Genomic DNA, 22,500 nt, shown 5'->3' on the forward strand with positions numbered 1-22,500 from the left:
ATAATAAGTAAGGCGCTAAACTGTCAGCTGTTTGTCCTCTAATATTGTGTTCACATACAGCCAGAGCTGCAACTATTAGTCCATTCATTGATTATCCATCAACACTAAATCAGCACTTCATCATCATTTTAGTCCTTTTGAAGCTTTTCTTTGTCTCACATGATAATAAACTGAATATTTGATGTTCTGGACTTTAGTTCAGACAAAATGAGACATTTAAAGACGCTGCCTTTGACTCTGTGAGATTATAACCAGCGTTTTAGGAAGACAGCTTTATTTATATAGCGCATTTCATACACTGGATCAATTCAATGTGATTTACATAAAAACTAAATATAAAAAAACAGTAAAATAATAAAAATATACAAAAAAGCAAATAAGAGGAGAAAGAACAAAGTTCCTCTATAGGCCAGCAGATACTTCCTGTCATTATGTGTGTTATAGTTAGTGGCTAAACTCTTCCAACATGTTTAAAAAGCTCGCTCACAACTTGACGTTTCAGTAAACTTTGAGCCGCTGGTGGTTTTCTCTCTGAGAGCTTCTGAGTTTCACTTTGGGTGTTGGACTTGAACATTGACTGAGACTCATAAGGATCAAAGCCACGACCTCCCAACCTCCAAACAGTCCTCTAACAGACTGAGATATCTGCTCTGAGAAAATCAGCTTCTGTTTTACAGCTTTTTAAATGTGGATATATGTGACTGACTAACTAACTGTCAGTCATGTGGAAACCATGTTGGCTTTACAAACTCTATTTACAACCAGTGAGAGATCAGGCACATGCGCAGTTGAGTCGGCCATCTTGGACAGTTATGTACTGTCACAGTACACACACACACAGACGCACACACAGATATTTAATGTTTAATGACTTTTTATTTATTGAGTTCTTTTATTTTTTGTGGTGTTTTTGTTCTGTTCTGGTTGTTAGTTCGAATGTTGACTTTATGCTTCCTGTTTGTTTTTCACAATAAAATAAAGAATAAAAATAAAAGCAGACTTACACTTCCTCAGACCTGGTGTCAACCATCGGACTCCAGCAGGCTGCAGGCTGAAAGGAGGAGGGGGGTCAGAGCAGCACGTTCTCTTTCAGCATGCTAACATGGACGTTACATGGCTCTAGTCTACTGTTTTATTATTCTCTTCTAATGTGGGGTTGGGCTTTCATACACTTTGATCCAATCTGAATCCACTATCCCAATCCTTCTGAAACCCTGATTGAATCTAATCAGGTTTAACTTTCAACATTTACAGGAAACTTCAGTTAGAAAGAATAATTCAATAATAATGAACCTGTGTGTGTGTCTTCATCAGGTGCTGCAGGTTACCAACATTTAAAGGTATCAACACTTCACATTACAGTTGATACTGTTTGATCCTCACTGTTCAGTCTGACTGTGTTTCAGTTAAACATTAACTCATAAAACTATAAAAGCAGCTCCTTATATCAGATCCTTAAACACAATCTGGACTTCAGTCTGGTCTTTGATACTCAGGTTATTTATGAAAGATTATAATTCATGTTTATTGAAGTCAAAGTTCATCAGTAATGATTTTATCAGTTATTTTATAACACAATGAACTCAGTGATCTGTCAGTTAAAGGTCTAAAATCTCATGAATGTAAATGTAACGTTCAGCTTCTCTTCACATGAACATCATGATGATTCTTTTTTCTTTTCTTTTTAAAGATTTTGTCGCCTTTATTTAGCAGTAGACTGACAGGAAACATGATTCTTTTTTCTAAAAGCACACAATTAAACACTGAGAAACCATCAATACAACAATAAAAACATCCATAAACTGTGGTCATGTACTGAGTCTTCCTTCCTGTCCCGCCTCCTCTACAGGTGGAGATCTGACTCATCAGGAAACAGCTCACCTGTGAAGAAAACCCTGAGTGACAGCCGTCGATCAGTTTGGACTGTTAACTGTAAGTTTGCTTTGTTTCATTCTTTAACTTTCTCTTTAGTAACTTCAGGGTTTGTTTTTTTGCTGTCTGTTTTGTTTCATCATAAAGTTTGAAGAACTCTCATGTTGGAGGATAAATCTACATGTTGTTAAATGATTGATTTACTGGAATCAAACATGATTAATGAACAGTTGATGATTATGTTTCTCACATCTAAACGTATCACAGCTACGTTGGTTCACAGTCAAAATGTTTTTTCTGCTCTTTTCTTTTCTATAGGACTGTGTTCACATCACTTTCAAGTTGTTGTCTGAGAAAACAAATAAAATGGCAGAAATTACTTTAATTCTCAGTGTAGAATGTAATATTTAAAGATAGTTTTGGCATTAAAATGCGTTTTGATAACATTTCTAGTGAGACATTTTGCTTTTGGAGTCTCTGTTCAGGCGTAGAGTTGCGTTTGGACGTGTCCATACCAATATTAAGGTTGAAGGGAAAAACGCGCCTCACTCAGCACACAAAGGGTTAAATCCTTTCCCACTTCGGCCCCGCCTCTTTGAGACAGGTCTGTGTTTTGATTGGCTTAGAAGGTTTTTCACCAAACAAAGTGTAAATCACCTGAAGTAAATATTCCCCCTCATAGGCTGCTAATGAATGAAAAACATGGCTCAGAACCACAATGACACAGAGGAGGTTGAACCATGCTGCTGTGTGCCACCAAGAGAAGTTGGATAATGTTGATATTAAATGAATATACCAGCAGTTCATGAGTGTTAATGAGAGGTGTCACCATTTGCTTGGTTCTTTTATATAAGAGCAAGGCAGTAGATGTTGGGCTACTTGGATTGAAGGTGTGATAGCAGTGTATAGAGGAGATGATAGGAATGTATACTGGGATTTATGTCCAAAAATGACTAAGGCATAGATATGTGAACTTATAAATATATAAATTACTGTATATTGGGATTGTCAGTAGTAGTTCAGACTTATTGATCCTGACTTATAGGTCTTGTTTTGAGCAAATCATTTCTATTTTGAGAAACCTTTCATTTGAGCAGCCTTTTTGTATCTGTGGATTGATTTTGTGAAGTACATCACTTGCCTTTTATGTAACATTGGACCAATATATAACGTGACTGTATTGTTTTTTCTCCATCGACAAAAAATGTTTTTATATTTTAACTGAAGAATATGAGCAGTGTGTAAGGGTTAAAGCAGCTGATCTTTGAGCTCTGAGCTGTTTTATGCTTTTATTGGTGTTCAATGTCTCAGTGTGACAGCAGCCTGACGAAGCTCTTAATGAAACAGACCTGGTCCAGACAGCAGAGAGCTGCACAGAGAAAACCTTCACAGGAAGAAGTTGAGTAAGTGGACCTTTGTTTGCTTTGAATTGTCTTCATTAGGATCTCTAATGTTTCCTCTTCATCACAAACAAGCTGCTCTGTGTTTGTTACTGTGTTGACTTCCTGAACAGAACAAGACTCTCATCACTTCATCACTGATTTCTGCTCTTTGTTAAAGACTCAATGCCACAAAGTTCATCCAGCAGTAAATCCTCAGAATAACAGCTGGCTGCCTTTAAATCAGAGTCTACATGTAGAAACACACTTTTGATTTCCTGATGAGTTTTTCTGTCAGACTGCTGAAATAATAATGAACCTGTGTGTGTGTCTTCATCAGGTGCTGCAGGTTACCAACATTTAAAGGTATCAACACTTCACATTACAGTTGATACTGTTTGATCCTCACTGTTCAGTCTGACTGTGTTTTAGTTAAACATTAACTCATATAAAACTATAAAAGCAGCTCCTTATATCAGATCCTTAAAAACAATCTGGACTTCAGTCTGGTCTTTCATACTCAGGTTATTTATGAAAGATTATAATTCATGTTTATTGAAGTCAAAGTTCATCATTAATGATTTTTATCAGTTATTTTATAACACAATGAACTCAGTGATCTGTCAGTTAAAGGTCTAAAATCTCATGAATGTAAATGTAACGTTCAGCTTCTCTTCACATGAACGTCATGATGATTCTTTTTTCTTTTTAAAGATTTTGTTGGCATAGACGCCTTTATTTAGCAGTAGACCGACAGGAAACATGATTATTTGTTCTAACAGCACACATTTAAACACTGAGAAACCATCAATACAACAATAAATATAGAAAAACATCCATAAACTGTGGTCACGTAGTGAGTCTTCCTTCCTGTCCCGCCTCCTCTACAGGTGGAGCTCTGACTCATCAGGAAACAGCTCACCTGTGAAGAAAACTCTGAGTGACAGCCGTGGATCAGTTTGGACTGTTAACTGTAAGTTTGCTTTGTTTCATTCTTTAACTTTCTCTTTAGTAACTTAAGAGTTTGTTTTTTTGCTGTCTGTTTTTTTTCATCATAAAGTTTGAAGAACTCTCATGTTGGAGGATAAATCTACATGTTGTTAAATGATTGATTTACTGGAATCAAACATGATGAATGAACAGTTGATGATTATGTTTCTCACATCTAAACGTATCACAGCTACGTTGGTTCACAGTCAAAACGTTTTCTCTGCTCTATTCTTTTCTATAGGACTGCGTTCACATCACTTTCAAGTTTTTGTCTGAGAAAACAAATAAAATGGCAGAAATTACTTTAATTCTCAGTGTAGAATGTAATATTTAAAGATAGTTTTGGCATTAAAATGTGTTTTGATAACATTTCTAGTGAGACATTTTGCTTTTGCAGTCTCTGTTCAGGTGTAGAGTTGCGTTTGGACCGTTTGGACGTGTCCATACCAATATTAAGGTTGAAGGGGAAAAAACGCGCCTCACTCGACACACAAACTCACTGTGTGTCGGAAATGGTTTGGTCCAAGATGGCGCCAGCGTGTGCGGCCTGCCGTCTGCCGACTCTGCTATGTTTGATGTTTGTTGCTGTACTACTCTGTGTTTTCTGCCAAGATTCCTTTGCCCTGCTGGTATATGATCGCCAAACACTTCTTGGCATTAGAGCATCCCAAAAAACACTGCCAAACTTTGATTTGGGTGATCAAACCTCGGGTCTTCCTCCTCCACTGGCGTCTGTGCCAGCTTACCTGCTGCATTCACCGGCTGTCATCCCTCGGAGGAAGCGATCCAGAAGACGCGGAAAGAGGGCAGGTGTCTTGGTGAAACTAAAGATCCTCAGACGATCCACCTGTTGGACCGATCCTCGCCTTCCTGTCAGAGGATCCCAGGTGCGGCCGCTGTGTCTTCGTTGGATCCAGCCTGTCGTCCCTTCCCGCCAAACCGCTGGAGGCCTTCACCTGCCGGCGGAGGTCCGCCCTCCCAGATGTCGGGTCCGCAACGGCGGTGTGGATCTTAGGAATCTTCGGCCTCTGTGCCGCGTTTCCACCCAGGCCCGCAAGGAGATTACTCTCAGCCTGGCTCTCTTGAATGCTAGATCGCTAGCAAACAAGACCTTTCTCTTGAATAACTTCTTCACTTCACGTGAACTGGATTTTATGTTTCTGACAGAGACGTGGAGTCAAGTCGGTGAGTCTATCCAGTTCTCCGAGTTGCTACCCCCTAACTGTCTCTTCTTTAACTCTCCCCGTACCACTGGCCGAGGTGGAGGGGTTGCATCTGTATTTAAATCCAGTTTTCAATGTCGACTGTCACCGTGGATCTCCTTCTCCAGCTTTGAGCTGCAGACATTCATTGTAGACTTTACTGCACCTGTCCTGTGCGCTGTAGTCTATCGTCCGCCTCAGTTCAATAAGGATTTTATTAAGGACTTCACAGACTTTGTGACGGGAGTATCAGTGAACTATGATCGGTTTTTAATTGTTGGGGATTTTAATATCCACGTCTGCTGTGCAGAGCCGGTTCAGACCTCCATGGGGCCCTAGGCAAAATTCTGCTAAGGGGCCCTAAACTGAACAGTCGCACCTGAAACCCAGTGCTTCCACTCATCCCCCCTTTAAACATATTGCACTCGTGTCACCACCTGTTAGTCTAATTAAAATTAATACAGACCAAATCCAATCAAACTAAATGTGTAACAAATTACTCACCATTAAAAGTGTCCCTTTCTGGATGCAAAATCATCAATAATGTCATCATATGATATTTGCTTCCCCACATCATGGTTGATGCTCATGATGGCCAAACCACTCAGACATTCCTGGGACATGGAAGATCCATACTGTACTGGACCTGTGCTGCTGCTTGTACTTGCTCTGTGCTGGTTGAAGGTGGCTCATCTGTGCCTGTCTTATCTGGTTCTGTCCCTCCACTGGCTGACTGACTCTGTGCTGCTTGTTAGGAACTTAAGCATAGCACCTGTAAAATTGCCTATAGATCAGGCTACTATTAATTCAGTTCCATCAAATTGACTGCACTTGTTTTACCTTCATATACTTAAAATGCAGGTGATTTAGATTATTATTTAGCCTTTTTAGCACCACTGTCATAATATTTCACAAGTTGTATTTATTCACTAATATATCTGCATGTATATGTGCCTGTGGGCTATCCAATCAAACAAAATTCAATCTTAGTAAATATTTATCGATGACTTTCCATTTTGTGTAAGTGCAGTTGTAACTACACTCAGAGCGATTGATATAACACATTACAGAAGCTAGCAAGACGCACACGTAGACCGTCCGCTGTTCACCCAGGGCTCACCGCCTGTTATGTGGGTCAAACACGGACTAGCCCCGTCCCTCCCACTCTCCCACCCGGAGAGGAGAGTTACCTGACTGCTGTTCCCGCTGTTCATTTTCATGCACTTTCTTTTTTCTCTTTTCACTCCCCGAGGGATAACTCCGCTTTATCTTGCTGATGCTGTTGATGCACATGCATGCACTGGCAATCTGACGTGCGCGAGCAGCGCGACGGACGGTCACGCCGTCAGGTTTTTTTTTCCCCCCACGGGGCCTCTATGAGTTTGCGGGGCCCTACGCAACGTGCGTAGTGTGCGTATTGGGTGAACCGGTACTGCTGCTGTGAATCCCGTCCTTTGGTGAAAGACTTTCTGAATCTCATTGACTCTTTTAATCTTACTCAGTCCGTGTCTGATCCAACACATGAGAAGGGACACACACTGGACCTTATACTATCCTTTGGTCTGCAGTTAAATGTCAGTGAGATTTGTGACACACGTCTGTCCGATCACTTTGCTGTTTTATTTAATATCACGCTGCCTCTCTCCCATGTGAAACTGTGTGCTACAAACCGCTGTGTGCGCACAATTAACCCTTCAACTGCTTCGGAGTTTTCTGCAGCATTTAATCACTCTGTGCTACATACTCAGGATCATTATGGTACTCTTACTCCTGATGAGTTTTTAGACACTTTTAATTGTACTTGTATTGACATATTAGATTTGGTGACTCCTTTTAGGTGCAAACGTCCTAAGCCTGTAACAGAGCCATGGCTTAATGACACCACACGCACTTTAAGGCGTGCATGTAGACGCGCTGAGAGGAAGTGGAAGAAAGATCATCTGCATGTTTCTTTGGACATTTTAAATAACAGCCTATTGCAGTACCAGAAAGCTGTTAAAGCTGCCAAGAGTCAGTTTTTCTCCAATCTTGTGTCAGTTAATAGTCATAAACCTCAGTTCCTGTTCAGTACTTTAAATACTCTTTTAAACCCTTGTGACCACAATGGTGTTGTTCCTTCACTTAAATTATGTGAAGATTTTCTAAAGGTTTTTTATTGGCAAGATCTCCGATATTAGGTCCTCTCTTTCGCTGTCTGCATTGGATCCTGCCGTCTCTCCTGTTTGCCCTGCTGTTTTTGACACATTTGAGCAAGTGTCTCTTTCAGCTTTAACTGATATTGTCCAGCACCTCAGACCTTCTCACTGTCCTCTTGACAGCATCCCACCCCGTCTTTTTAAGGATGTTTTCCATATTATTGGGCCCTGTGTTATGGATCTGATAAATTCATGTTTGATGTCTGGATGTGTCCCAGCTGCCTTTAAACATGCTGTGGTCCAGCCCCTCATCAAAAAACACAATCTTGACCCCACAGTCTTATCCAACTTTAGGCCTGTCTCCAAGCTTCCCTTTCTTTCTAAGGTGTTGGAGAAGGTGGTTAACAAACAGCTGCAGTCTTTTATTGACCTAAATGGCATTTCTGAGAAGTTCCAGTCTGGTTTTAAGTCACGCCATAGCACTGAAACGGCACTTTTAAGGATTTTAAATGACCTCTTTTTATCTGTTGACTCTGGGAACTCTGCTGTTCTGGTCCTTCTGGATCTGACAGCTGCCTTTGACACAGTGGATCACAACATCCTCCTGTCTCGCTTAAACACCTGTGTGGGCATTAAGGATACTGTTCTTAAGTGGTTTCAGTCATATCTCTCTGACAGAAGCTTCTCTGTCCAGATGGGCCAGTATACTTCAGCCACTTCCCCCCTGAGCTGTGGGGTGCCTCAGGGTTCTATTTTGGGCCCCCTCCTCTTTTCGATATATATGTTGCCATTGGGATCCATATTTAGAAAACACGATGTCTCATTTCATTGCTTTGCAGATGACGTGCAAATCTATCTGCCCTTAAAAGCAAATGACCAAGCCTCTGTCCAGGTCTTATTAGACTGCCTCAAGGACATTCAATCTTGGATGGAAGTGAACTTTCTCTCCATGAATAAAAATAAAACGGAGATTATTTTATTCGGGAAACAAAATCTCCTAGATGGCTATGACAGCGCCATTGGCACCCTGAAGTCTCACTGTCACCCATCTGCAAAGAACCTTGGTGTTATTCTGGACAGTGACTTCAAGTTTGATAAACAGATAAGCTCAATCGTAAAAACAAGCTTCTTCCAGCTAAGATTATTAGCAAAGGTAAAGGCTTATCTCCCCAGGAATGATCTGGAGAAAGTCATTCACACCTTTGTTACCTCACGGTTAGACTACTGCAATTCTTTGTTTGTTGGTCTCGACCAGTCAGCTCTGCGCCGTTTACAGGTAGTCCAGAATGCAGCCGCCCGCCTGCTGACTGGAAAGAAACGGCGCGACCACATCAGTCCTGTCCTTGCATCCTTGCACTGGCTGCCTGTTCACTTTAGGATCCAGTTCAAGGTTTTATTAATTGTTTTTAAGTGTTTTAATGGTCTGGCACCATCTTATTTATCAGAGCTTATACAGCCTCACAGTACATCCAGAGCACTGAGGTCAACAAACCAGCTGCTCCTGGCTGTACCTCGGTCCAGACTCTCTACTCGCGGGGACAGAGCCTTCTCAGTGGCCCCCAAGCTGTGGAACAGCCTACCTTTTCACGTTAGAGCTGCACAGTCTGTAGAGCATTTTAAAACACTACTAAAAACATATCTGTTTTCCTTGGCGTTCAATCCCAGCTAGGCGAGAATCCTTGGCTTCCTACTTTTTATTTATTTTATTTTATTTTATTTATTTTACTTTTTATTTGTTTTTATTTGTTTTATTCTAATTTTAGTTTTTTAAAACTGAGCTCTTACTATTCATTTATTGTTTTTATTTATTATTATATTGTGTGTGATTATATTGTATTTTAATATCTGTACAGCACTTTGGTTCAACTGAGGTTGTTTTTAAATGTGCTTTATAAATAAACTTGACTTGACTTGACTTGACACAAAGGGTTAAATCCTTTCCCACTTTGGCACCGCCTCTTTGAGACAGATCTGTGTTTTGATTGGCTTAGAAGCTATTTCACCAAACAAAGTGTAAATCACCTGAAGTAAATATTCCCCCTCATAGGCTGCTAATAAATGAAAAACATCAGAACCACAATGACACAGAGGAGGTTGAACCATGCTGCTGTGTGCCACCAAGAGAAGTTGGATAGTGTTGATATTAAATGAATATACCAGCAGTTCATGGGTGTTAATGAGAGGCGTCACCATTTGCTTGGTTCTTTTATATAAGAGCAAGGCAGTAGATGTTGGGCTACTTGGATTGAAGGTGTGATAGCAGTGTATAGAGGAGATGATAGGAATGTATACTGGGATTTATGTCCAAAAAAGACTAAGGCATTCTGTGGTAGATATGTGAACTTATTTAAATTACTGTATATTGGCAATAGTAGTTCAGACTTATTGATCCTGACTTATAGGTCTTGTTTTGAGCAAATCATTTCTATTTTGAGAAACCTTTCATTTGAGCAGCCTTTTTTATCTGTGGATTGATTTTGTGAAGTACGTCACTTTCCTTTTATGTAACATTGGACCAATATATAACGTGACTGTATTGTTTTTTCTCCATCAACAAAACATGTTTTTATATTTTAACTGAAGAATATGAGCAGTGTGTAAGGGTTAAAGCAGCTGATCTTTGAGCTCTGAGCTGTTTTATGCTTTTATTGGTGTTCAATGTCTCAGTGTCTCAGTGTGACAGCAACCTGACGAAGCTTTTTTTGAAACAGACCTGGTCCAGACAGCAGAGAGCTGCACAGAGAAAACCTTCATGGGAAGAAGTTGAGTAAGTGGACCTTTGTTTGCTTTGAATTGTCTTCATTAGGATCTCTAATGTTTCCTCTTCATCACAAACAAGCTGCTCTGTGTTTGTTACTGTGTTGACTTCCTGAACAGAACAAGACTCTCATCACTTCATCACTGATTTCTGCTCTTTGTTAAAGACTCAATGCCACAAAGTTCATCCAGCAGTAAATCCTCAGAATAACAGCTGGCTGCCTTTAAATCAGAGTCTACATGTAGAAACACACTTTTGATTTCCTGATGAGTTTTTCTGTCAGACTGCAGAATAATAATGAACCTGTGTGTGTGTGTCTTCATCAGGTGCTGCAGGTTACCAACATTTAAAGGTATCAACACTTCACATTACAGTTGATACTGTTTGATCCTCACTGTTCAGTCTGACTGTGTTTCAGTTAAACATCAACTCATATAAAACTATAAAAGCAGCACAAAGACAGCACTCATCTTATTGACACTCCTCCAATATGAACTAGTGTCGCTTCTTGATGGAAATGTGTCATCAAATGTGTTGAAGATCCCCATAGGAAAAATGTGTTGCTCATCTGTTGTTCAATCTCATCTCTTGAGATAAATTTGAGCTTTTCATATTCATATCATTCTGGGATCATTTGTTTCTGAGTTACTTCTCCTAAGGGTCCCTTAGGAGCAAGAGATGAGCTAAAAAGAGACAAGACACCAGTAAGACAAAGGAGGTTGAATTGAGAAAACCATTTGAGCAATATTTGAGAAGTGGGATCTCAATGATGTCTTGGTTATTTGAAGGAGAATTAAAGAGAATAACATGAGATGAATCTGAGACTTTTATGAGACAAATCTGAGAAGTATGAGCCTTAAAAGAGATCTCATCATTGTGTGTCCAATGTTTGAGACTCACTCATTTAGTTTGAAACTCTTTATGAGTTTTTTTGGAAGGATCCATCTGCTTTTATAACTTATAGTACATTCACTACAGTACTGTACTGAAGTACAATCTGCAGTACTTGTACTTCCTTTTCCTGTTACTTTATACTTCCTCTCCACTACATTACAGAGGAGATATTTGACTTTTTACTCCACTACATTTTTCCACAGCTAAGATTCAGACTTGAAATGTTGAAAGAAATGATCCGTCTATAAAATATGATAAAGTGTGAAGTTAGCCTCAGACATCAGTGTCTTCAGTATAACATCACAGCATCAATAAAAACACATCCATCAATCAAATGATCATCATTATAAAAGTGAACATATAGAGTAACACTCACTGTTATTGATGAAACTACATAAAACAGTTAAAACTAACTGCTGCTTTTACACGTCAAAGTACAAACTGTAATCTTTGGTCTTTGTTTGCATGTTCCAGGTCTAGATGCTGTTATCAAGAGTTATTAAACAGTGTAAACATCTGAATTACAAGCTTTCAGTAGAAAATGACTCAAATGCAACAACAACAATTTTATACTAAAACACTTGAATGAATGAGCTGGAAGAATATGAGTATAACAGCCTCTATGTTACATATAAATAATGACTTTAATTAGAGTCCTTTACAGGAAACTTACAGACTCATTCAAAGTGAATATTAGGTGTTAGTTAATTAAATAATGTTGATAGAGGGGAAATGATAAATGTTATATTGAAGGCTTGAGGTGAAACAAATTCCATCACAGTTGTTTCATCTCAAATAATCTGCTGCTGTTTGTTGCATAAAGTCATTTTGTGCAGAGACTCTGTAGTCGCTCTCAGTCCTTCTGCCTGTCAGTGAATGTAAATCCTCCTCCATGCATCATGTGTGCTGCTCTTCACTTCACTGCAGCTTCATGGCGCCATCTAGTGGACTGATAGTAGAAGTACAGCAGCTGATGGCAGCTTTCTCTGCCTCACACTGCTGTCTGGCTGCATTCACACTGATATATAACAGAGAATAACAGCCAATCACAGGAGGAGCAGCTGATATTTAGGATGTGACAGGAGAAATGATGTAAAGGATGATCTGTGTTTCCTCTCCAGATGAAGGTAGAAAGTGTGTGTGACTGATGTGGATGTGACTTCAGCAGCATGGATCAGAGTGAGGACAGAGAGGAGGGAGTCCCTCCCTCTAAAAGCTCTCTGTGTGGGGAACATGACAGCCAGACCAAAGCTCAGAGGTGAGATGAGGGTCTCTAACTGTCCATCACTGTTCTCCACCATCATTATTCACACTCAAAGCTCTGTGTGTGTTGTGTAGAAGAACAAGGAGGCAGCACAGACCAGACTCTGCTGGACCTGGACCTGGACCTGGACCCAGCTGTGTCTCTGTGAAGAGTGATCGGTCAAAGGGTGAACTCATTTATTTTAAAGAACAACGTCCGGCTGCAACAAGGTAAACTGTCACTAAATATTACATGTAATCACTGTTCTCCACGAGGCATGGGCCGGTATGAGATTCTGATTCACGGTATTATGATTACAGCTCTAAAATGTGATATTTTCAAATGTCTGAATTTAAAACCAAAAAAAAAAGAACAAAAATCCTATTGAACATATATTTATTTTTAAACATATATAGAACATGATCGAACATTAGTAAATATTTATTTAAAATAAATAATAAAAAAATAACTGAATTCTTTCTAAATAAAAAATAATTTAAAAAAATAAGTGCAGTCCTTTAACTGAGGCTAAACCTGCAGCTCAAGTCACTACATAAATTAATTATTTTTAGAGAAAAAAACACAAAATGCAAATAAATGCAATCACTGAACCTGTGGCTCAAGATCAGAACATCAATAATAAAAAAAAATTAAAAACACTTCTAAGATGAATAAAAGTTCGGGGGTCTTGCCTCCTTCAGCCATCATGCAGCCTGCAGAGCTACCTGCTTGTAACAGCAACCGGTGCACATGACCTGAGGGACCTCCACTCTCTCTCTGACCAGACGTCACATTAAAATAAACCCGCTCATACCACAGACTGTATCATACCACAGGAACGGTATGGCGGAAAGTTTTAGTGGTTTTGAAACCGTGACTTTTTCATACCGTGGTATAGCTTGAAACCGGTAACCGGCCCATGCCTGTTCTCCACCATCATTATTCACACTCAAAGCTCTGTGTGTGTTGTGTAGAAGATCAAGGAGGCAGCATAGACCAGACTCTGCTGGACCTGGACCTGGACCTGGACCTGGACCTGAACCCATCTGTGTGTCTATGAAGAGTGATCGGTCAAAGGATGACATCATTAATTTTAAAGAACAACGTCCGGCTGCAAAAAGGTAAACTGTCACTAAATATTAAATGTAACTGACTCAGTTTGTTTTTATTGAAGGTTTTTATCAAACTTCTCTTTTCAGATTTGATCATAATTTAGAAAAACTGCTGCAAAATCAAAGATTTTACTGCAGTAATCCAGAATCTCTCCTGGAGGGAAGTGTTGGTGATTGAACCTGAACTCAGCTGTGAGTCCTTCAGAGCGACCGCTCCAAATATTATTATTGATTTTAAACAACAACGTTCATCTGATTAAAAGTAAATAGTTCTCAGTATTAAAATCAGGTTATTGGACAATATGAGTTCAAACCTCAATCAGGATAAATAGTTCTCAGTTGAATTATTTGAGATTTGGATCATTTATTGATATTTCTGATCCATAATGATCCATAATGTTGGTAATTAGATCATTTCAGTTTGTTGCTGTTTTTATTAAAGCTATCATTTCTATTGATTGATGATCATTTTATAGTGATGATGGACAGAGCAGATCAGTATGAATGTTTGAGTGGGTACGAGGGCCGGGGCCCCTCATCACAGTTTACAAGAAATGTCTTTAAAACATCAGGAAATTAAAGATGAAACTTCATTGGTTGTGTTTAATGATTGCATCATTATTCTTTGATATTTATTAAATATGTTGCAGCCACGCTGACTGACCCAAAACAAACACACACACAACCTTTTATTTACTATACTGTATTAAAATGAGCCTCCACCCAAAATGTGTCTCTGAGTATCACTCAGCTCATGTAAGGTCATTAAAAGTTGGTAGTTTCCTTCTCAGAGACCAGCAGCTGTGGTCAGCTTGGGTTCTTGTCAGTTTCAGAGTACACTGTTAATATTAGTGTCTGACAGGATGAGCTAAAGGAAGCAGTGTGTTAACCACATCAATCAACTGCAGGAGAAGCAATAGTATCACTAACAGGCTGAAGGACTGTCAACAGAAATGTCTGCAGAACAGAGAATTATCCAGACAGCTGCTCATCATCACAGCATCTTTAATAAAGACCAAACAAACATTTTATTGACATTCATTCAAACTCATTTGGCAGATGCTTTTATACAAAGAGACGTCCAAATGAGGTTCAGTCCAAGACAGTAGATGAAGGAGAAGCCTTAGACAATAAGAACCCAACACTCATATACCACCAGCTGAGATTTAAGGAGTTCATGCATCTGTGTCCTCGGCTGAGTGTCAGCTTCACCCCTCCAGGTGCTGCATACTGCACTGAATACAGCTCTACTCATACAATTAATCATGTTTAAGGTTAACAGTGAATTCATATGAAACTACCTGGATACTACTGTGTTGTGTACAGTAGGTGTATTAAATCACTGGCAGATTTAGTGTCAGTGTGTTCTGGGTGTTGAGCAGAATGTATCTTGTGTTTCTATCAGGAGGAAGCTGGACCAACCTGAACCCAGCTGTGTGTCTATGAACAGTGATTGGTCTATGGATCATCCTTATACCTTCAAAGATGGACGCCACTCTGATGATCACAGGTGAGGATTTCAAACAGATAAAAACATAATGATGTTTTCATCAGACTCTTATCAAGTCTCTGTTTTTAAACCTTTATTGACTCAGACAAAGTTCTCTGAGCAGGGTTCACACTCACACAGTCAGACACATTGACACTGGGAGCTGCCCAGTACAACCAGTCTCATACAACCACACACTGGTTGTAGCTGCCTTCAGCAGTGTGCAGTGAGGGAGGCAGAGCTTCATGGAGGGTTGGTGAGAGCTGTTGGGACTAAACCAAAGTGACTCTGAGCTGAAAGCTACAAACAGACTGAGCTGCTGATTCTCAGTGGGATTAGCAGGACTAGTAAAGCTTTACCACTACAGGGAGTCATCTGATTCTCTGTTCACATCCAAATATCACTTGATGGACCTTTAGCTTGTGTTTGTCTCTGTGTGGACAGACATAATGTGAGCTCATTCTTCATGATTCCTCTATAGTGTGGACCAGGAGAGCTCAGAGGTTCCCAGTGGTCAGTCTGCCCAGCAGCATCAAACACAGCTGGACTCCATATTTATGGTCTGTACATGTACAACAACTACTTTTACATCTATTGTGTTCACAATCATCTCCATGCTGCACTTTGTAGACCAGTGGATTGTCAGTGTGTCTGATGTTTGCTTCATGATGTTAGTTTGATTGTGTCATTCATATATTATTCTGTTCCAGCTGCTGGAGGAGAACATCGTCACTTTTGTGAAGAACGAGCTGAAGAAGATGCGGAAGGTTCTGAGTTCAGATTACCCAGAATGCTTAGAGAGTCAGAGGGAGGATCAGGAAGTGTTGGACGTTGAGGAGAAAGAGCAGAGGAGGAGAAGCAGAGACGCATTTCTGAAGATCACAGTGCACTTCCTGAGGAGAATGAAGCAGGAGGATCTGGCTGAGCGTCTGCAGAGCAGTAAGAAGATTTCTATAAAGATTTAACATGATGGAGAGGAAATGGAGGCAACATGGGAGAGGTTTATATTTCAAACTCAGTTTCTGATCTGATGCAGATGTCTGCAACTGATGAGCTGAATAGATTTCATAGTGAAGAAAATATAAACATCTACAGTTTATATTTTGTATATGTTTACCAATTTACATTAGAATCACCTGATTGATTTCATTTGTTGTTTGTTCATTCAGGAACTCCTGCTGGCAGGTGTCGACGTAAACTCAAGTCTAACCTGCAGAAGAAGTTCCAGTGTCTGTTTGAGGGGATCGCTAAAGCAGGAAACCCAACCCTTCTGAATCAGACCTACACACCGCTCTACATCACAGAGGGAGGGACTGCAGAGGTCAATGATGAACATGAGGTCAGACAGATTGAAACAGCATCCAGGAAACCAGACAGACCAGAAACAATCAGACAAGAAGACATCTTTAAAGCCTCACCTGGAAGAGATGAACCAATCAGAACAGTGATGACAAAGGGAGTGGCTGGCATTGGGAAAACAGTCTTAACACAGAAGTTCACTCTGGACTGGGCTGAAGACAAAGCCAACCAGGACATACACTTCACATTTCCATTCACTTTCAAAGCGCTGAATGTGCTGAAAGAGAAAAAGTACAGCTTGGTGGAACTTGTTCATCACTTCTTTACTGAAACCAAAGAAGCAGGAATCTGCAGGTTTGAAGAGTTCCAGGTTGTGTTCATCTTTGACGGTCTGGATGAGTGTCGACTTCCTCTGGACTTCGACAACACTGAGATCCTGACTGATGTTACAGAGTCCACCTCAGTGGATGTGCTGCTGACAAACCTCATCAGGGGGAAACTGCTTCCCTCTGCTCGCCTCTGGATAACCACACGACCTGCAGCAGCCAATCAGATCCCTCCTGAGTGTGTTGACATGGTGACAGAGGTCAGAGGGTTCACTGACCCACAGAAGGAGGAGTACTTCAGGAAGAGATTCAGAGATGAGGAGCAGGCCAGAACCATCATCTCCCACATCAAGACATCACGAAGCCTCCACATCATGTGCCACATCCCAGTCTTCTGCTGGATCACTGCTACAGTTCTGGAGGATGTGTTGAAAAGCAGAGAGGGAGGAGAGCTGCCCAAGTCTCTGACTGAGATGTACATCCACTTCCTGGTGATTCAGTCCAAACTGAAGAACGTCAAGTATGATGGAGGAGCTGAGACAGATCCACACTGGAGTCCAGAGAGCAGGGAGATGATTGAGTCTCTGGGAAAACTGGCTTTTGAGCAGCTGCAGAAAGGCAACCTGATCTTCTATGAATCAGACCTGACAGAGTGTGGCATCGATATCAGAGCAGCCTCAGTGTGCTCAGGAGTGTTCACAGAGGTCTTTAAAGAGGAGAGAGGGCTGTACCAGGACAAGGTGTTCTGCTTCGTCCATCTGAGCATTCAGGAGTTTCTGGCTGCTCTTCATGTCCATCTGATATTCATCAAGTCTGGAGTCAATCTGCTGGCAGAACAACAAACAACATCCCAGTCACATTTCTACCAGAGTGCTGTGGACGAGGCCTTAAAGAGTCCAAATGGACACCTGGACTTGTTCCTCCGCTTCCTCCTGGGTCTTTCACTGCAGACCAATCAGACTCTCCTACAAGGTCTGATGACACAGACAGGAAGTAGCTCACAGACCAATCAGGAAACAGTTGAGTACATCAAGAAGAACCTCAGTGAGAATGTGTCTGCAGAGAGAAGCATCAATCTGTTCCACTGTCTGAATGAACTGAATGATAGTTCTCTAGTGGAGGAGATCCAACAGTCCCTGAGTTCAGGACGTCTCTCCACAGATAAACTGTCTCCTGCTCAGTGGTCAGCTCTGGTCTTCATCTTACTGTCATCAGAAAAAGATCTGGATGTGTTTGACCTGAAGAAATACTCTGCTTCAGAGGAGGCTCTTCTGAGGCTGCTGCCAGTGGTCAAAACCTCCAAAAAAGCTCTGTAAGTACACAAATGGTTTGATTTATTTATCGTTATATATTTATTATATTCTGCTGTCTTTAAAATAAGTAACTTCTTGCTTGTTATCTATTTCTTTATATTTCCTTTCCAGGTTGAATGGCTGTAACCTCTCAGAGAGAAGCTGTGCAGCTCTGTCCTCAGTTCTCAGCTCCCAGTCCTCCAGTCTGAGAGATCTGGACCTGAGTAACAACAACCTTCCGGATTCAGGAGTGAAGCAGCTTTCTGCTGTACTGGAGAGTCCACACTGTGGACTGGAAACTTTCAGGTCAGATCAATTTATACTTTGTCTTGGAAGTATTTTTCTTAACTATGAGGTTCAGCTTTTCTAATGTCATGATATCTGATTCAGGCCAGGCTCAGACTGGATGTCTAGTCTATTTTTGCTCAGTGGAAAGGATTTGTGATATATCTTGCAGATGGCACCTGCAGTCTCCAATTTTTAATAATAAGGGTTTGCTGATTGGGGGGAGACGTGTCACCTACTCTCTGTGGGAAAGGGGAGCAATACAGTTTTTGGGTGATATTTTCGGCTTAGATGGTTTACGCTCCTTTCAAGACGTTAAGAATAGCTTCTGTCTGCCAGGCACTTCCTTCCTTTTTTATTGACAGCTGAGAGCAGCTCTTAAAGCACACGGTGTACCTTGGCAGCAACCGCTGCCTGCACATCCTCTTCATGAGTTGATCATCACTAAAAGAGCTTCGAGGGGAATGGTATCCACTCTATACTTATACTTGCTTGAGGCCTCCTACAAAACACTCCCAGTAGACAGGATGTGGAGGGGTGATGTCCCCGGACTGGATCAGGATTTTGATTGGGACAAGGTGTGGGTCAATATCAAACTCGCCTATAGAAGTCCTAACCACCAGCAGATCCATTATAATTTCATACACAGGACCTACCTGACCCCTCGTAAGCTATATTTTATGAATATTATCAATGATCCCTCATGCACTCTGTGTACATTAAAAACCCCTGGTACTTTCCTCCACATGGTGAGTGCCCTCCTGTCGCTTGATTTTGGCAGGGTGTGGCCGCTGAGCTGACAGCACTCATATCGGAGACAGTACCAGTGTTATTATTAAATGATCTTTCGGCACTTTGAGTCCCTGAATGTCATAAATGAATGAATGTGTAATGTTGGCAGGTTTATCAGCTGCTAAGAAAATGAAGAAAAGCCCCCTCACACTTTGACAGTGGGTTTTAACTTTTCTTGATGTTACTTATATGGAGCTGTCGACAGCCTGTGTAAATGGGGACGAATGTGAATATGTGGCTCACTACAGCTGAAGCATTGAAGGGCTCACTCTGATCTGACCTCACTTGGCATCTTGAATCACTCAAAAAATAGAGCATTTCAAAATAAAACTATTTTTCAATAATTAAACACCCTATTTGAGTGTGTGTGTGTGTGTGTGTCTAATCAGAGCACGAGATGAACACACACAGGCACGCGCGCACACACACACATAAAAGAGAGAGAGTGACACGGAATGAGAAAAAACAGCTCCAAGTGTGACAACAGAGGCCCGGAGAAATTCTTATTTTCACAAGAAAAGAAGATTCAGCTTTATAAACTAAAGAAATTGATCTTTACTTTTATATCATGTGATTGAGATAATTACGTCTGTTTATCACAGATTCTGATGTATTTCTGATGTGTTTCTTCAGGCTGACTGACTGTAACCTCTCAGAGAGAAGTTGTGCAGCTCTGTCCTCAGTTCTCAGCTCCCAGTCCTGTAGTCTGAGAGATCTGGACCTGAGTAACAACAACCTGCAGGATTCAGGAGTAAAGCAGCTTTCTGCTGGACTGGAGAGTCCACACTGTACACTGAAGACTCTCAGGTCAGGATTCATCAACCTGTTTAGTTTAGAATACACATATAATAAAGTAAATAATCATACGTTCTTGTTTTCTTCATCTGTCAACCAAAAGGTGAAATAACTAAACAAATGAAGCAGTTTCTGACCAAAAAGGTGAAGGCTGAAGCATTTGCTCATAACACCGACCCTTTTTACATGAGTCTTTAGAGTAGATCCCAATGTACATAACAAACACAAAACATTTATAACCTTCAGAGGATAAACATTAAACCTGTGTAGGATTGTCTCTGCTGATGTGATTTGTCAAACCAGTTTTTTCTAAACTTCAGCAGCAGAGAATTACTTTCTATGCAGATTTTTTATTGTTTTCTTTTGTTTTTGTTGTTGAATTATTAAACACCACTGATGAGTTTACCGATTTCTTACATCTCATTGGACCGGTCTGTAAATTGAACAGTCATGTGATAATTAGCAGATAATATTATTTGAAAGTTCTTAGAAATTGCCCCTAAATTGACCTCACATATCATGGCATTTAAGTGAGCTGTTGCAGGATCATTTCCATGTAGTTTCTGTCTTATACACCACAGTAATCAAGAATCAAGATAATAGTTGAACATTTTGAAAGTCTAATTTCTTGCCTGCTTATGTCCTACTTTTACACCTTCAGTAACACAGTGATGCTTTTATAAAGGGTTAGGGTTAGGTCCATCACAGTGTTTTTTGGCCAACCAGTGGTTCCACTCGATGAATCTGAGCTTCATCTTCAGAGCTGTGGGTGTTCGGTTCCCTCTGGAGCCGTATCTGTTCTCCTTATAAGTACGCCAGGCTCCCTCAGTGTGTATGAGACGCTGTCTGTAGACGCTCAAAGTGTCTCTGATGGTTGACTTGATAATAGATGTAAACAACCTGCAAAAGTTTTTATTTTGAGCCTCAAAATGACTAAAAAATAATTAATTTTAACCAGATACAGTTGAACATCCTTAAGAATACTGCACCTACAATAATGAGTTCTTTACTTCCTATTTTATATTATTTCTAATATAAAATGTTCTTTCTCCCATCACACATACTGATGATCATAAATTACACATCTTTGTGTTTCTACTTCACATTTTCCTGAAGAAAACTTGCTACTACCGAGAAAAAAAAGATAGAGTTACGTCACATATATTATGTTACATTGAGTTATATCACATATATTTCACTAAAAGTATCACTGCTGCAGACGCTAAGGAGAGAAAAGCATCATGGGAGAAAACTGCTGCTGAGTCAGTGTTTAAGTTTTAATGCACCACTCCACTGACTTAACATTCATAACACTCTTTTAAAATTGTAGCATACAGATGAAAAAGTGGTGCAACGTTGGAAGCAACTACAAATGAAATAAGACAAACATAATTCAGAAAGTAAGGCACATTTTGCTGAGCTATGATTGTACCTCACTTTGATTTTATTCATAGTTGACATAGGCTCATTAACAAAGTCAATATTAATTCAGTGTCTATTTCAACATGTAGTAATTTAAACACAATGTCCTCTCATCTAATGTCCGGCTTAGTAGATTAACATTTTACACTATTTTAACACTTTCATTTAACACAATTTTACATATATGAAACATATTGGAGTCATTAGGCCAGATAAATTAATATGTTTGTATTTTTCTTCTTAAATCTGTCGTACTTTTTTCGTAAGGTGGAATTTACGAGTGTGCCACGTCTGATTCACCAAACACTCGTATCACCAGGAGACAGTCGTTGTTAAACTATTACTTCCATAGGCAACTTTTTAATTAAATGAATAAAAGTTATTAATAAATAGTCAGTTTATATTGTAGAACAGTAACTGTGGACGAGTCGCTTTGTAGTTTCGGCCGCTAATATTAATATTGTAAGTTTGCATTATATCATAGTTTCAATTGTCAATTTAAATGACTGATATATCTACCTAAATTGTTAAATAGCCTACTACTTTATACTAAATAACTGAATACTTTTACAAATAGAGTAATGTCATCATGATTATGGATTCAGAAGTGCAATTTAATGATCGGGACATACTTGCATCCCCTGTAGTTCACACCCATTACTCTCTGAAATACTGAATAATGAGTTCTTTACTTATTCTTATTTTACAGTGTCAAGAGTCAAGTCAGACTGATTTTATATTATTCTCAATGATTTCACACGACTCTGAAACTACAGACTCACAGTATGAATAGTTTGTTTAGTAGCATTTACTTTTAGCATCATTAGGCTTCCGTAGCTGCTCCTCCTACTTCAGGCTGTCAGTGTAGAGACCTGAGGTCAACCTGCTCCTCTCCTCATCTCCTACTGCTGACTGTGAGAAGCTGTTAGTTCACTAACTAGAACAACAAGCTTAATGATCCACACGCTGACGTTTTATTACTGACGTGTAAATAAGTGATAGAAAACACAGTGTTTGTTTGTGTGTAGGTGTGCAGCATTGTGTCGTTCCAGGTAAGATGCCACACACACTTTCTAGTTTTATGCTGAGTTTAAAAAAACCTGAAAAGTTGAGACAGCACTGTGATAAAAGTGCGTCTTTATTCTTCCTTTTGGCAAAAGCTTGACTCTTCATAAACACATTAGAATGATTTGAACATTTGGGTCACAATGACGA

At 40.0% G+C, this 22,500-nt stretch overlaps 2 protein-coding genes across 2 annotated transcripts in view; one reads left to right on the top strand and one right to left on the bottom strand.

Annotated features, from left to right (window-relative positions):
- Window positions 1–22,500, bottom strand: part of LOC128382757 (uncharacterized) — a 371,423-nt gene that overhangs the window by 289,341 nt on the left and 59,582 nt on the right. The window lies entirely within an intron of this gene.
- On the top strand, window positions 12,182–18,015 carry LOC128382099 (NLR family CARD domain-containing protein 3-like). The gene is made up of 6 exons (XM_053342084.1): window positions 12,182–12,488; window positions 12,569–12,703; window positions 14,991–15,095; window positions 15,556–15,634; window positions 15,785–16,013; window positions 16,244–18,015. Exons 1-6 carry the CDS (start codon window positions 12,400–12,402, stop codon window positions 18,013–18,015), a joined length of 2,409 nt encoding a protein of 802 aa, XP_053198059.1. The 5' UTR covers window positions 12,182–12,399.

The sequence above is a fragment of the Scomber japonicus genome, chromosome 21, assembly GCF_027409825.1.
Source record: "Scomber japonicus isolate fScoJap1 chromosome 21, fScoJap1.pri, whole genome shotgun sequence".
NCBI lineage: Eukaryota > Metazoa > Chordata > Actinopteri > Scombriformes > Scombridae > Scomber > Scomber japonicus.

Excerpts from the sequence above, each read along its gene's own strand:
- LOC128382099 (XM_053342084.1), top strand. The coding sequence starts at position 12,400 with ATGGATCAGAGTGAGGACAGAGAGGAGGGAGTCCCTCCCTCTAAAAGC. Across the intron at positions 12,489-12,568 it reads AGCCAGACCAAAGCTCAGAG|AAGAACAAGGAGGCAGCACA; the intron begins GTGAGATGAGGG and ends TGTGTTGTGTAG. Across the intron at positions 16,014-16,243 it reads GGCTGAGCGTCTGCAGAGCA|GAACTCCTGCTGGCAGGTGT; the intron begins GTAAGAAGATTT and ends TTGTTCATTCAG.